Here is a 15,706-nt window from a genome sequence, read left to right as displayed (position 1 = left end):
GATATTATCACCAATCTGCACAGATTGTAGTCTCCTTGTTAGGAAGTCGATGATCCATTTGCAGAGGGAAGTACAGAGGCCCAGGTTCTGTAGCTTTTTCAACAGGATTGTCGGAATGATGGTGTTAAATGCTGAGCTATAGTCAATGAACAGCATCCTGACATAGGTGTTTGTATTGTCCAGGTGATCCAAGGCCATGTGAAGAGCCATTGAGGTTGTGTCTGCTGTAGACCTATTGTGGTGATGGGCAAATTGCAGTCAGCCCAGGTCCAAGTGTTAATTCCAGCCATGAGCGACCTCTCAAAGCATTTCATCACTGTAGATAAGGGTGCTACAGGACGATAGCTGTTAAGGAAGCTCACACTACTTTTCTTGGGCACTGATATAACTGTTGCCATTATGAAGCGGGTGGGAATTTCTCACCATAGCAGTGAGAGGTTGAAAATGTCTTTGAATACACCTGCCAGTTGGTTGGCACAAGTTTTTAAACTACCAGGTACTCAATCAGGGTCTGCCCACCTTCCTGAAAGTCAGTCTCCGAGACAGATCACAGGGTTACTGGGTGCAGCACGGATCCTCACAGCTGCAGTCTTTCAAAGCGGGCATGAAAGGCATTGAGCTTGTCTGGTAGTGAGGCATCACTACCAAAGGAGGTGTAAGGTGCTCCCTCCCTCCGCTAGTAGCAGGTCACCCTTGGGCAGCGTGCAGCACCTGCTTAGCCCGCCCCGCCGATCAGGGTCACGTGAACCCATGGGAGCAGGTGGTGGATGGTCGTATGAGCAGCTGGTGCACATCACAAGTCCTGGTTATGTGATCCCAGATGCCAAACGGACAATTTCTGAAGAGTATTGATAGTGGCTGGGGTCACCCGTCTTGTAAAGGCACCGCTCAGAAGGTGGCAATGGCAAACCACTCCTGTAGAAAAGTTTGCCAAGAATGGTCATGGTCATGAAAAGACCATGATCACCCACAGCATAAAACGTGGCATATAATGATGATGGTGGTATCTCTGGGGATATCCTGTTTTGTGCAGGGTCGTATGTTATGCAGCTACTCAGAATAAACCTCAACAAAGACAACAGACATGGCACATTGCACACTCATCCGACCATCGGCAGTATCTGCAGAAGACATTGACCCATGAAGATCTCCACCATCTGGTCCATGCCATCTTTCTCAATGTACTCAGGATTGTTTAACACCATTTCCAGTACACAGGGGTAAAGGGGGATGAAGTAATTGTTACTCTGGATCTGATGTAGTACAAAAAAACCCATGAAAGACCACAACAATAATCTTATATACATAAATTGATTGTATGTCCATAAAATGATGCTCGGCACAAGAATGTACATCAGGTGACTCTGACAGGAAGTTATAAAGTAGTGATGGTTGGGGGTGGGTTAGTGGGTGGAGGTGTTGATCAGTCTTACTGCTTGGGGAAAGTAACGGCTTTGAGTTTTGGAGGTCCTGGTGTGGATGCTATGCAGCCTCCGCCCTGATGGAATGGGACGAACAGTCCATGAGTAGGCTGGATGGGATTCTTCATGATGTTACTGGCCCTTTTCCAGCACCTTTCTGTGTATGGCGGGTTGGCCGCTGCCGATGATGCGTTGGGCAGTTTCGACTACCTATTGTGGAGCAGTCCTGCCCACTGCAGTGCAGTATCCATACCATGCAGTAATGCAGCTTGCTTGCATGCTTTCTACTTGGCTCGTGTGGAATGACTGAGTCAGCTGATTATGGTTGCACTGTTTACTCGCCTGGAACGTGGGAAGCTTGCTTTCTCATTCTTCAAATTCAAATGAATTCCCTGTATTTCCCACCACATAGACCTCGCTGTAGAATCGTGTTTGAAAAACTAGCCAAACCTGGGGAATGTTAAAGTTCAAAGTAAATTTTATTATCAAAGTACATTTATATCACCATATACAACCCTGAGATTCATCTTCCTGCAGGCATACTCAGCAGATCTATAGAATAGTAACTATAACAGGATCAGTGAAAGATCAACCAGAGTGCAGAAGACAACAAACAGTGCAAATGCAAATATAAATAAATAGCAATAAATAACGAGAACATGAGATAATGAGATAAAGAGTCCTTAGAGTGAGATCACTGGTTGTGGGAACATCTCAATGGATGGGCAAGTGAGTGTAGTTATCCCTTTTTGTTCAGGAGCCTGATGATTGAGGAGTAATAACTGTTTTTGAACTTTGTGGTGCAAGTCCTGAGGCTCTTGTACCTTCTACCTGCTGACACCATTGAGAAGAGAGCATGACCTGGGTGGTGGGCTTTCCTATGAGCGTTTCATGTAGATGTGCTTAATGGATGGGAGGGCTTTATCCGTGATGTACTAAGCCAAATCCTCTACCCTTTGTAGGATGTTCCATTCAAGGCCTTTGGTGTTTCCATGTCAGGCCATAATGCAGCCAGTCAGTATGCTGTCCACTACACATAACTATCAGTCAGTTGCTATGCAATAAAAAAAATTAGATTTAAATATTATTTGCAGCATTTTTTTAAAATGAGAAATAATTTGAATCTGGTGCATTTAGTTTTAATTAGACACAATACCAACCATTTAAAACTTGGATCCATTTTAAGGGTAGTAGTGATATTATACGAGGGGTTTAGGTAGGGTGTCGTATGGTGTGGGTGATCAGAGGGGTTTAGGTAGGGTGTCGTAGGGCGTGGATGATCAGAGGGGTTTAGGTAGGGTGTCGTAGGGCGTGGATGATCAGAGGGATTTAGATAGGGTGTCGTATGGTGTGGGTGATCAGAGGGGTTTAGGTAGGGTGTCGTAGGGCGCGGATGATCAGAGGGGTTTAGGTAGAGTGTCGTAGGGCGCGGGTGATCAGAGGGGTTTAGATAAAGTGTTGTAGGGCGAGGATGATCATGCTCTTTCCATGACCATGATTGCTCTTGGCAAATTTTTCCACAGAAGTGGTTTGCCTTTGCAAGAGATTGTCTACCTGGCATCAGTGGTCATGTAACCAGAAGTTGTGATATGCACCTGCTGCTCATACTGTCAGGAAGGTGACAGTAAATCATGTGTTGCTGTCACCTTCCTGACAGTTTGAACCAGTCTGACCATTCTCCTCTGACCTCTCTCAACAACAAGCATTTTTGCCCACAGAACTGCCACTCACTTTTTTGTCTCTTACACCATTCTCTGAACTCTAGAGACTGTAATTGTGAAAATCCCAGATCAGCAGTTTCTGAGGTAGTCAAACCACTCAGTCAGGCACCAGCAATCATTCTATGGTCAAAGTCACTTAGATCACATTTCTTCCCCATTCTAATGTTAGGTCTGAACAGCTGAACCTCTTGACCATGTCTGCATGCTTTTAGGCATTGAGTTGCTGCCACATGATAGGCTGATCAGATACTGCATTAGCGAGGTGTACAGGTGTACCTTACAAAGTGGCCACTAGTGTGCGTGTTGGAAAACAAAATCAAATCAATTAAATTTTACATCGTTGGTAAATCATTTATTTCAAGGCTTTGATATCCATAGCAAACTTTAGTTACATAAAGTTCTAATTAAATACATTTCTGGCTGCACATTTACTTGGAATAATCCAGGAAATCAAATGCAATTCCCCACTTCTTAGAAACATCAAAGAGGGGAGGAAATTATAAAATAGCAACCCAGCTATGTGATTACGAACATGTTATTACAAAATTTTACCCCAAAGCAGAATGAAAATAACCTGATAAATTTAGATCAGGGCAATTTGAACCCTACTGTGTTAAAAATAATTAAACCAGTTAGTCTAACTAGTGCTAAATTTGCATAGTTTGCCAGTGAAGCTGTCCCTCTTCACAAAAGATTATTAATTGATTGCATAAGCAAGATTTAGAAACACCCATAAACTGATGTAAACAAAGCAAAGATTTAATTGCAGCACTCTCATAACATTTAGAGTCATTTTTTGGTTGGCCAGGTTCCTTACCAGGCAATTAATACAAGTAATTGGTATCTTGTTTTGGCACCAGTATGCCATATTCAAAAATTAAAATGGTTAAAAGTCAGGAGATTTCTACAAAGACAGGTTCCATGTAAATTTCCCCCCCATAATGCACTTTGGTGATGCTAATTACACAACAGGCAAATTGGTTTGATTACTTGGAGATTTATTAAGTCTATAGCAACGTCTTAAAAATATATATAAACCTTTCATCACTGGCAAATGTGTGAATATGGATTCATTATAACCGCATATACATATTTACTGTGTGCAGATTACAGAATCTCATTCTAGCTACTGTACTTGATTAAAAAGCAGTATACCATTAATAAAAATATTGGCTGATAAATACATTACTCCAATTACTGGATAATCGTGTGCACCACCAATCTAAAACAAGGCAGCAAACTGCTTCCATTTTAATAATCCAGTGATCTGTAACACACTTAGCTATCTTCCTGCTGAATCATATACGTGGCACTTCATTTGATATCCGCCTGATTATAATACCGAGTGTTTTCCTTGTCAACATCTTCCCCAACACATTCGCAGCCTGTGCAAATAACACGTTAGAGTACTACGCCTATGTGGAGAGGCGTTGTTGGGAATGGTTTGGCTTTTTAAAACAAGAATTTTGGCTGCTGGTGACTGGTGTGTTGGTGTTGCTCAGCTCAGTCAGACCACTCCTCGTCATCGAATTCTGATTCTTCGGAATCGCTGTACTCGACTGCGATACGGCGTGACAGGATTGTGGCCACATCATTCCCAACACGGTCCCGCTTTTCCTCCTGTTCTCTCTGCTCTTCAACTTTACGAAGCTGGAAGCCTATTGAATACATAATAGGGGTGAGACGTCAGTGTAGGAGCCATGTATTCTGTATTATGGTAACTAGTCACATGACTGAAGGCATGGCAAAAGCGAAGGGAATAAGTTTCGTATTCTTGCTTATTTCGTGGCAGCTTGTAACTCAGGACCGGTGGAGGTCATATATTTGCTGACCACTTAATATCACTGAGTAACGCTTAGCTTACACTTGGATACGTTTAAATTCATTGCTTCAAGATTGTATGTTTACTAATTGCTAATAAAGATTCAAAATAAGGAATTCAACACTTTGAAACAATCATTTCATTGGATGAAGGAGCTGAGGGAGTGTCATGCAATAATAACAACCCCATGGCAGTTACAGGCTAGTGGCAATTGTTTTGTCTTGATTTTGGATTAGTTTTGCTGCTCCAATCAGGTGTATCCTTTGAACACGTTCAATCCCACTTGGCAGAAGCTGAGAGGAGATCTGATAAAGGTTTGTAAGATCATGAGAGGCATAGATGAAGTAGACAGGCAGTGTCTTTTTCCCTGGGTAGAAATGCTTAGTACCAGAGGGCATGCATTGAAGGCGAGAGGGGTGTGAGGGGCAAGTTTTTTTTTTTAAACTCAGAGTAGTGAATACCAGGAACGTGCTGCATGAGTGGTGGCAGACGCAAATATATTAGAGGCTTTTAAGAGATGTTTGGATAGGCACATTAACATGAGGAAGATGGAGGGATATAGACATTGTGTAAGTAGGAGAGATTAGTTGTTGGGGTTTTTTGATTTTCTTTTTAGTAGATTTCGCACAACATTGTGGGTCGAATGCCCCATTCCTGTGTTGTACGCTTCCATGTTCTATGTTGATAACTGAGCACTCAGTTACATCTATAAAGCCATAAGACATACAAGCAGAATTAGGCCATTCAGTCCAACAAGTCTGCTCCACCATTCTATCATGCCTGATTCATTAACTATCCCACCTTCTCCCAGTAACCTTTGACGCCATTACAAATCAAGAACCAATCAACCCCTACTTTAAATATACCCAATGACATGGCCTCGACAGTCATCTGTGACAAAGAACTCCACAAATATAACACCCTCTGGCTAAAGAAATTCTTCATCTTCATTCTAAAGGGACTTCCTTCTATTCTGAAGCTGTACCCTCTGATCCTAGACTCTCCCACTATACTAAAGGTTCCCAACCTTTTTTATGCCAAGGACCAATACCATTAATCAAGGGGCCCATGGAGCCCAAGCTGGGAACCCCTGAATACTATAGTGACTATAGGGAACATCCTCTGCACATCCACTCAATCGAGGCCTTCCAATTTTCGATAGGTTTCAACTAAATTCTCCAGATCCACCCCAACCCACCGAGTTCCTCCAGCAGATTGTTTGTCACTCTAACCTTCCGAGATCTTCAGTATAACCCAATGAAAGCAGAGTGGCATGTTTGTAAAGTTGTGGGGATGCTACATCAGCGCCGGAGACGTGATACTTGCAGGCTTTTCCTAGCATATCCTTGACTGTATCGGTTATTGACACAAACAACGCATTTCACTGATGCAACAGATTCTGCAGGTGCTGGAAGTTCAGGGTAAAAGAATTCTGATAAGGGGCTATGGCCTGAGAAGTTGACTTGTTTTTAATTCCTCCCTTTTAGGGCGTATTCTGGAGTTAGAGTGTATACCAAATATTAATTTCACCAGCAGTCAATCTTTAGATTGAATTGAGATTGAAGATTGAATTTAAAGCGCAGCTTACAACAATCAGACTTGAGACCACACCTGGAGTACTGTGTGCAGTTTTGGTCTCCAAATTTGAGGAAGGACATTCTTGCTATTGAGGGAGTGCAGCGTAGATTCACGAGGTTAATTCCCGGGATGGCAGGACTGTCACATGTCGAAAGATTGGAGCGACTGGGCTTGTATGCTCTGGAATTTAGAAGGCTGAGAGGGGATCTTATTGAAACATATAAGATTATTAAGGAATTGGACACGCTGGAGCAGGAAGCGTGTTCCCGCTGATGGGTGAGTCCAGAATCAGAGGCCATAGTTTAAGAATAAGGGGTAGGCCATTTAGAACGGAGTTGAGGAAAAACTCTTTCACCTAGAGAGTGGTGGATATATGGAATGCTCTGCCCCAGAAGCCTGTGGAGGCAAAGTCTCTGGATGCTTTCAAGAAAGAGATGGATAGAGCCCTTAAAGATAGCAGAATCAAAGGTTATGGGGATAAGGCAGGAACTGGATACTGATTGTGGATGATCAGCCATGATCACAGTGAATGGCGGTGCTGGCTCGAAGGGCCGAATGACCTACTCCTGCACCCACTGTCTATTGAGATGCCTGCATATGCATGACTGCAGCCCACAGTCTGTGAGGATTAACATTCATTCTGGGTGTCTGGAGTGTGGGTGCGAAGAAGATGGCGTTTGAAAACTATATGTAGTTCAAAGGAAGCATTGTAGATACATTGTAACTGTGGAATTGTCTTGTTACCTTTGATCTTTAGCATATAAAATGTCATTTAATATTGTGTCGAGCAGACCTCTTCTTCTAAGAGTGTCCCAGTATGATGCCTGCTGCTTGTTTTTGCAAGAATAAACACTTGTATATCTATTAGCTTCAGTGTCTCAGCTGACTTTGTTCAGTTATTACATTAGGGGGCTCACTCTCCCATAGGTGCTGCCTGATCTGCTGAGTTCTTCCAGCATTGTGCATGTCCCACTGCAGTTCACCGTAATTTTTGATGCTCATGGGACAAATAATAAAAGCAAATGTCTTTACACCCAGTTTTACCTTGCCGAATGGCTGAGAGCAGGTCAGTCCGGGCATCACTCACAGGCGGCAGAGCTGCTTTCGGCTTTGAGTCAGAGGACTGCGGTGGGGGGGGTGGCACCGTGCCACCTCCAAATGACATTGTGGGCCCGGGGGGTGGTGGGCCAGGGGGCGGCGGAGGAGGAGGGGGAGGAGGAGGAGCAGCCCCACCTCCTCCCGGTGCTGGGAATTGGGCAGGGGCAGCAGGAGAGTGATCAGTGGGAGGAGGTGGAGGAGGAGGGACTGAGGGGGCATCATTGGAGAAATGCTGGTTAAACTGCATTGGGGAAACTGAGGGAGGCGGTGGTGGGGGAGAGATAGGAGGCCCCTCGAGCCCCATGTATGGGGGTGGCGGGGGTAGTTGAGTTGGGGCTGGTGGCGGAGGTGGTGAAAGTTCACCTCCCATCGGTGGACTGGAGGGAGGTGCTGGAGGAGGAATAGTCGGGCTGACAACACTGGTCCTTTTAAGGGCTGAAGAGTCCTGCTTGTCCATGACGTAACTACAAATAGAAAAGAAAACACAGTCAGGCGAGATGTACAATCTGAACACTCACTGGAACAACCTTGCAACACTACACATTCTCTGAGCTGTTACCACCACGTAAAACTATCAATAAATCTTCTAGACACTGGAGTAATAATGATTTACAAGCATCTTCAAGTTTGTTTGGTCCTGGTGGTCAGAATGAGCTTTATCATCGACGTCCACTTTGGTGTTTTGTGGCAGCAGTACAATACAAAGACAAATTGCTATAAATTACAAAGGTTCAAAGGTTTACTTTATTATCCAAGTACCTAGGCAGAATACAACCAAGTCCAATTCCTGACCTTCACCTGTGGTTTAGCTGCTAAGCCCAGCTGAACCGCCTCTGTTGAGAGGAGAAAGGGGAAGGGCAGGGTGCTGTCACCTTAAGACCAGTTACTTCGGGTAGATGGGGCTCACCAACCATGGTTGGCAGCTCATTTAGTAAGGATAACTCTGATCTTGAATTTCCGCTGCCTTGCAGCCATATCCACTCACGGGGAGGGCTTCAGAAGTAAACTCCATGGCCATAACCGGTGATGAGATCCCTAAGGCAGTCCTGTGTTGCGTTCAGTGCTGACTGGCAACTCCCACAATGCCACTGGTGCCAAACTGTATCAGTCTCTGCCACTCCTTTGGATTCCTCAGCCGCGTGGAGAGCGGGAGCCTGTTGCCGGGGCAACAGCTTGCTCGTCATTGCACTGTCCGGGCACGCGTATAACAGACGGCTAGGATGCAACATCCACAACACGCTGGAGGCACTCAGCAGGTCGGGCAGCATCTTGATCCAGGTCGGGTTGATGCTGCCCGACATGCTGAGTTCCTCCAGCGTGTTGTGAGTGTTGCTTTGACCCCAGCATCTGCAGATTATTTTGTGTTTAGGATGCAACATCCACGGTTGACCCCGAGCACCTGAGGGCCTCCCTAGTAAGCTGCAGTATCAATGTCCAAAGTTCAAAGTAAATTATCAAAGTACGTACACCTTACCATATACAACTCTGAGATTCATTTTCTTGCAGAATTCACAGTAAATACAAGAAAAACAATAATATCATTGAAGACCAGTGCAACAGGACGCTGTTCAAACTTGCTAGAATAACCATAAGGCTGGTACGGTCACCGGTGCTGGCAAGTAACATGTTGCTACTCCTCAAGTCCATCACTCTTACTGGGGCATGGGCAGCCAACAGCAGCTCGCAGGAGTCCTATGTCCTGCGACAGTCCTTCAAGTTGTCCCCAGATGTAGCTCATCTCTGAAGATCCTACCCTGCCCAGGGATGAGGTCTCTGGAAATTCTGTAGGCAGTTCTGTAGCTCTGAGCCTTTATGGGATGGGGCTGCTAGCCTCACGCCCAACCCTTCTTTTGCAGCTGCTCATGTTGTTATGCTACTGGGGTTAAACCCCTGCTGCCCCAAGCACTCTGTAATGTATGCTCTGGCCCCGAGCTTGTGGGTTTCCTCCGGGTGATCCGATTTCCTCCCACACTCCAAAGATGTACAAGTTAAGACTAGTAAGTTGTGAGCATGCCATGATGGTGCTGGGGTGACACTTGTGAACTGTCCCCAACATGTTCTCTCTGTTGGCCATAGACTCACAGAGAAGTACAGCACAGCAACAGGTCCTTTGGCCCATCTTGTCTGTACCGAACCATTTAGTCTACCTACTCCCATTGACCTGCACTGGGACCATAGCCCTCCATACCCCTACCATCCATGTACCTATCCAAATTTCTCTTAAATGTTGAAATTGAGACTTCCGGTAGCGCTCATGGAGTGAAGTCGCATTCTTGACTCACTCCATTACCTCTGAGTTTTTCTTCTTATGATCAGCTATATTTTAATTAACCATTAAGGCATCGACTTTTACAATAATTTGAAACAAATTGGGCTCTTTGATAATCGGATGCGTTTAAGGTCTGCTATGTCTAAGAATGGAAAAAACGGGAAGGACGGCAAACCTCCGGGTAGACCGAAAGGTACCGATTTCCCTCCGACTGAACCACCGGTGACTTTGAAAGCTATATCGGAGCTAATTCAAAGGGAAATTTCAACCTCTATTACGGAGCTGATTCGTGAGGAAATTTCAATTAGTTTCCAGAAAATTGCCGATTCAATCGAGAAGATACAAATATCTATTACGGAACATCAGTCGGTTATATCTGATCTTCAAAAATCTACGCAACAAAGTGAGCTCAAGATGGAGAAAATTGAAGAAACAATTAATGTAATGAAGAAGAAACTCGACTTTCTGACCTTTAAAAACTCTGACTTAGAATCCAGAATGCGACGGCAGAATCTTCGAATGATTGGGGTGCGTGAAGCTGTTGAATCTGATAACCCTATGAAGTATTTTTCTCAACTTTTAAAAGATGCATCTCCTACTGTATTTCCTGACCAATCATCGTTATTGGATCGTGTTCACAGAGTTCCATCATACTCGCTTAGGTCAGATAAACCTCGACATGTCCTCTTACGTTTTCATTACTTTCAAGACAAGGAGAAACTGTTTTGTTTCGTTCGATCTAAAGGTTACGTTGATTTTCTGGATCTTAAGTTCCGATTCGTGGAGGATTTCAGTAAACCAATCCGGGATCAACGGGTTCGTTACAGATCTGTGATGTCGGAACTCTACAAGATGGATTTAAAACCAGCGCTGCTCTACCCTGCACGTTTAAGGATTCGTACATTGGATGGAGCCCTCCGTTTTTTTTAATCTCCAATGGATGCCCAAAGTTATCTGGATCAATTTTCACCTTCAACATCTTAATCGTAATTTTTAACTATCTCCATTGATCAGAGGTTGTGAATTTGTCAGTCTTAATTTTTTTTGTCCTATATGGGCAGAAAAGTTTATTTTTGATTATTTAATATGGTTGCTAAACTTTTTTTTTTAACTGCGTCATTCCTTTCTTTTTCCCAGGGGATTCTGGGTGGTTATTCCCTCACTGTCATTTTACGTATTTCCTTTGTGGCCTTAAATTGTGTAGTTTTTTTAAATCTACTTTGTTTTGTAGGTTTTCATAACTAGTTTATGTCAATAATCTTTTTTTTTTGTTTTGTTTACTTACAGGGTCTGGGGTTTGTTGCGGTTTTTTTTATATTTTCTGGCTTTTACTCTGTTATATTAAGTGTTTGTTTTAATTGGGTTATCTTTTTTTATTCTCTTACTGTTTTATAACTAGCTGATCTTTTTTATATTTACACTTTTTTTAGGGAGCGTATACCGGAAGTCATGGGGGTAGTTTTAGTGCTTGCTTCTTTCGGGCTGGTCTGCGTTAGATTTAGCCTTGGGGTCATGGGGTGGGGGGTGGAGGGAGGGGCTTCACGTTTTAGTTTCTTTCTTCTTGGGCTATGTACACTATTGAAGTATTGGTTGCGTTCTTCTTCCCGGTCTCTCTTATTTGTTCTGTTCCCTTTCCGGGTTCGTGGGTCGAGCCTATCGTCAATCCTCCTTGATGCGGGTTGACTTTAGGGTTTATGGAGTCTATTATTAATTATGTCTCCTGGAATACTAATGGTCTTAATCATCCTATTAAAAGGAAATAAGTTTCTAAAGTGTTCCGGAGACTTAAAGCACAAATTTTATTTTTACAAGAGACCCATGTGCGGAGGGGGGACAGACTACGTTTTTTTAAATTCTGGAAGGAACAACAGTTTCATTCAAACTCCAACGCTAAGATTCGAGGCGTCTCTATTTTTATAGACTCCTCAGTTACTTTTATACAACATGATATTTTTTCTGATCCGAATGGTAGATTTCTATTGGTTAGTGGTCTACTATTTAATAAAAAGGTAGTTTTGGTTAATGTTTATGCTCCTAATATGGACTGTCCGGAATTTTATAAATCATTATTCAATCAGTTCCCGAATTTGAATGAGTTTTCATTGATCTGGGGCGGAGATCTTAATACCTGTTTATCTCCAGCTTTGGACCGTTCGGCTCCTCTACGGACCTTACCTAATAAATCCGCAACTTTGAATAATTCATTCCTCTCTGATTCTGGGTCGACGGACATTTGGCGTTTTTTGCATCCTCAGGAAAAAGATTTTTCTTTTTTTTCACATGTTCACCATTCCTATTCAAGAATTGATTATTTCTTTATTGATTCTCATCTTATTTCTTCAGTGATTAAATGTGATTATGACTCTATAACCATTTCGGATCATGCTCCACTTAAGCTTTCTATTAAAATTCAGGCCAATACACAAAATAATAGACAATGGCATTTTAATTCGCTGTTGCTTCAGGACTCGGACTTTGTTAACTTTATGAATGAACAGATTGATCTTTTTTTTACAATTAACTATACAGAGGATATTTCTGTGAACATTCTTTGGGATACTTTTAAAGCTTATATTCGTGGTCAGATTATCTCGTATTCTGTTGCTTTGAGGAAGAAGCTGAAGCAGGAGGAGTTGGCAATCGTGGACAAGATTAAGGAAATTGATAAGAAATATGTTACAGCTCCCTCTGAGGAGTTATATAAACGAAGGACTGAACTTCAAATGGAACACAGTTTATTACTTTCGTCCTCGATTGTAAACCAATTAAAGAAAACAAGAAGTGAATTTTATGTACACAGTGACAAAATTGGCAAACTGTTGGCTAATCAACTGAAGTCTAATTATGCTAAATCTCAAATTAATCAGATTTATAACCAAAATGACCGACTGATATTTGATCATGTGGGGATTAATCAAACTTTCTGTGATTTTTATTCTTCCTTATATCAATCAGAATCTCCTCGAGATTCTAAATATATGAATGATTTTTTAGATAATCTAGACTTCCCTGAGATTTCACAGGATATGTCTTCTATGTTAGATACTTCCATTACCACGGATGAGATTAAGAATGTTATTTTCTCTATGAATTTGGGGAAAGCTCCTGGCCCTGATGGGTTTACCGTAGAATTTTATAAATGTTTCGCACCTTCATTAATCCCTTGGCTCTATAGGGTTTTTGAGGCTTCATTAAAACTTGGTAAACTTCCTGAATCTTTCAATAGAGCGTCAATCTCTCTAATATTAAAGAAGGATAAAGATCCTGCTCAATGTGCATCTTATAGACCAATATCTTTATTAAATGTTGATTCTAAAGTTTTTTCTAAGTTATTAGCAAATAGATTAGAAAAAGTACTTCCTTTTATTATTTCGGAAGACCAAACGGGTTTTATTAAAGGTCGTTACTCTTTTTATAACATTCGCACACTGTTAAATATTGTTTATACCCCCTCACAAAATGTTCCTGAGTGTGTTATCTCTTTAGATGCTGAGAAAGCTTTTGATAGAGTAGAATGGCCTTATTTATTTAAGGTGCTTGAAATGTTTAATTTTAGCTCGAAATTTATATCCTGGATTAAATTGTTATATCATTCTCCTGTGGCCTTGGTCTGTACTAACTCTCTAAGCTCACTTTTTTTCGCTCTTTTTCGAGGTACTCGACAAGGGTGTCCTCTTAGTCCTTTATTATTTGATATTGCATTAGAACCTCTTGCAATTGCCATTCGAGAATCTCCAAATATTACTGGGATAACTCGGGGCTTAAAGTCCCATAAAATATCACTCTATGCTGATGACTTACTTTTATATATTTCTAATCCCCAAAAATCCATCCCTGCTGTTTTAGAGCTATTAGCACAATTTGGTCTTTTTTCAGGTTATAAATTAAATCTTAGTAAGAGTGAACTTTTCCCGATTAATAAACAACTTCCCTTATATCATAACTTTCCATTTAAATTGATTAATAATTATTTTTCATATCTTGGGATTAAAATTACTTGTAAATACAAAGATTTATTTAAGATTAACTTTTTACCCTTAATTGACCATATTATTCAACTTTCATCTAAATGGTTTCCTTTATATTTAACTTTGATTGGTCGTATTAATGCAGTTAAGATGTTTTTTTGCCAAAATTTTTATATATATTTCAGGCATTACCAATTTTTGTTCCAAAATCTTTTTTTGATAAAGTTGACTCCAAAATTTCTTCATTTATTTGGCAAAATAAAAACCCGAGACTGGGTAAAATACATTTACAGAAAGCTAAGAGAGATGGAGGCTTAGCATTACCTAACTTTAGATTTTATTATTGGGCAATTAATATTCGACATATGAAATTTTGGTTACTTGACCACGATATACTATCCATTCCTAAATGGGTAGCATTGGAATTGCAATCTGTTCAGGGCTATACACTTGGCTCTATTTTAGGTTCCTCTCTTCCTTTTGATTTGAAACGCCTTAAACAGGTGTCTAACCCGATAGTTAAATATACCTTACGTATTTGGTTTCAATTCAGAAAATTTTTTGATCTTAACCAATTTGGGTTAGCGATTCCTATTTTAGGTAACATATTTTTTCCTCCCTCTTTTACGGATCGTGCTTTTCAAATTTGGAAGACTAAGGGTATTTCACAGTTTTTGGATTTATTTTTAGATGGTCCCCTTATGTCTTTTGAACAATTATCTAATAAATATAATTTATCAAGAATACATTTTTTTAGATATCTACAAGTTAGAAATTTCCTAAGTACTATACTTTCTTCCTTTCCAATGCTTCCTCCTACATACATTTTAGATACTATAATTAACCTTAATCTATGTCAGAAAGGTGCATCGGCTATTATTTATAATATTATTATGAAACTTAGGAAAGCTCCATTTGATAAGATTAGGTCAGATTGGGAACAAGAATTGGGATCTACTATTTCCGTGGATGACTGGGGGCAGATTTTACAATTAGTCAATACTTCCTCTATCTGTGCTAAACATTCCCTAAAGTTGTTCATAGAGCACATATGTCCAAAGATAAATTAGCTCGCTTTTATTCTCATATTAATTCTTTTTGTGATAGATGTCCGGGGCAGATAGCCTCTTTAACTCATATGTTTTGGTCTTGTCCTACTCTGGAAACTTTTTGGAGAGACATTTTTAATATTATTTCCAAGGTATTGAATATAGATATCTCTCCTCACCCTATTACTGCTATCTTTGGACTACCTAAAATTTCCAGTAATGTTTCTCCTTCAGCCCGTAGAATGATTGCATTTCTTACTTTAATGGCGAAAAGATGTATCTTACAACATTGGAAAGAGCTTAATGCTCCAATTACCTTTTTTTGGTTTTCTCAGACGATATTATGCTTGAATTTGGAGAAAATTAGAAGCAATCTTTATGATTCCTCATTTAAATTTGAACAGACCTGAAGATCTTTTATTCAATATTTTCATTTAATGTAATATATACCCTTCTTGTTTTTTTTTACTGTTTTTTATGGAGGTCGGGATTGAGGACGTGATTTTAAGTTTTTTAACTCTGTTTGGTTTTAAGTTAGCCCATTGCTTTGCTTTGCTTTTAGTTATTTGCACGGTGGGTTTTTTTTGGGGTTTTTTTTTTCTTTTCTCTATTGATATATATATATAAAAATTAGTATACTATTATGTTACCTTGGTACGTTATGTTTAAATTACATTGTTTGTATCTTTTTTTTGTATTAATATCTCCTGTAATTTTATTATATTCTAACAGTGTATTAGTGCCTATATGGCTTACCCTTTTGTATACTTATTCAATAAG

General features: G+C 40.8%; 1 protein-coding gene across 1 annotated transcript in view; it reads right to left on the bottom strand.

Annotated features, from left to right (window-relative positions):
• Positions 1-3,467: 3,467 nt before the first annotated feature.
• The window catches only part of wasf2 (WASP family member 2), an 81,557-nt gene continuing 69,318 nt past the window's right edge, over positions 3,468-15,706 (bottom strand). Inside the window, exons 8-9 of the mRNA XM_072246187.1 lie at positions 7,587-8,104; positions 3,468-4,800 (exon numbers count right to left, since the gene is read on the bottom strand). Of these exons, the coding sequence (XP_072102288.1) occupies positions 4,646-4,800; positions 7,587-8,104 (673 nt within the window). The 3' untranslated portion in view covers positions 3,468-4,645. The remainder of the gene's footprint in view (positions 4,801-7,586; positions 8,105-15,706) is intronic.

The sequence above is a fragment of the Mobula birostris genome, chromosome 29, assembly GCF_030028105.1.
Source record: "Mobula birostris isolate sMobBir1 chromosome 29, sMobBir1.hap1, whole genome shotgun sequence".
Classification (NCBI taxonomy): Eukaryota; Metazoa; Chordata; class Chondrichthyes; order Myliobatiformes; family Myliobatidae; genus Mobula; species Mobula birostris.
This window is presented reverse-complemented; position numbering and strand designations above follow the sequence as displayed.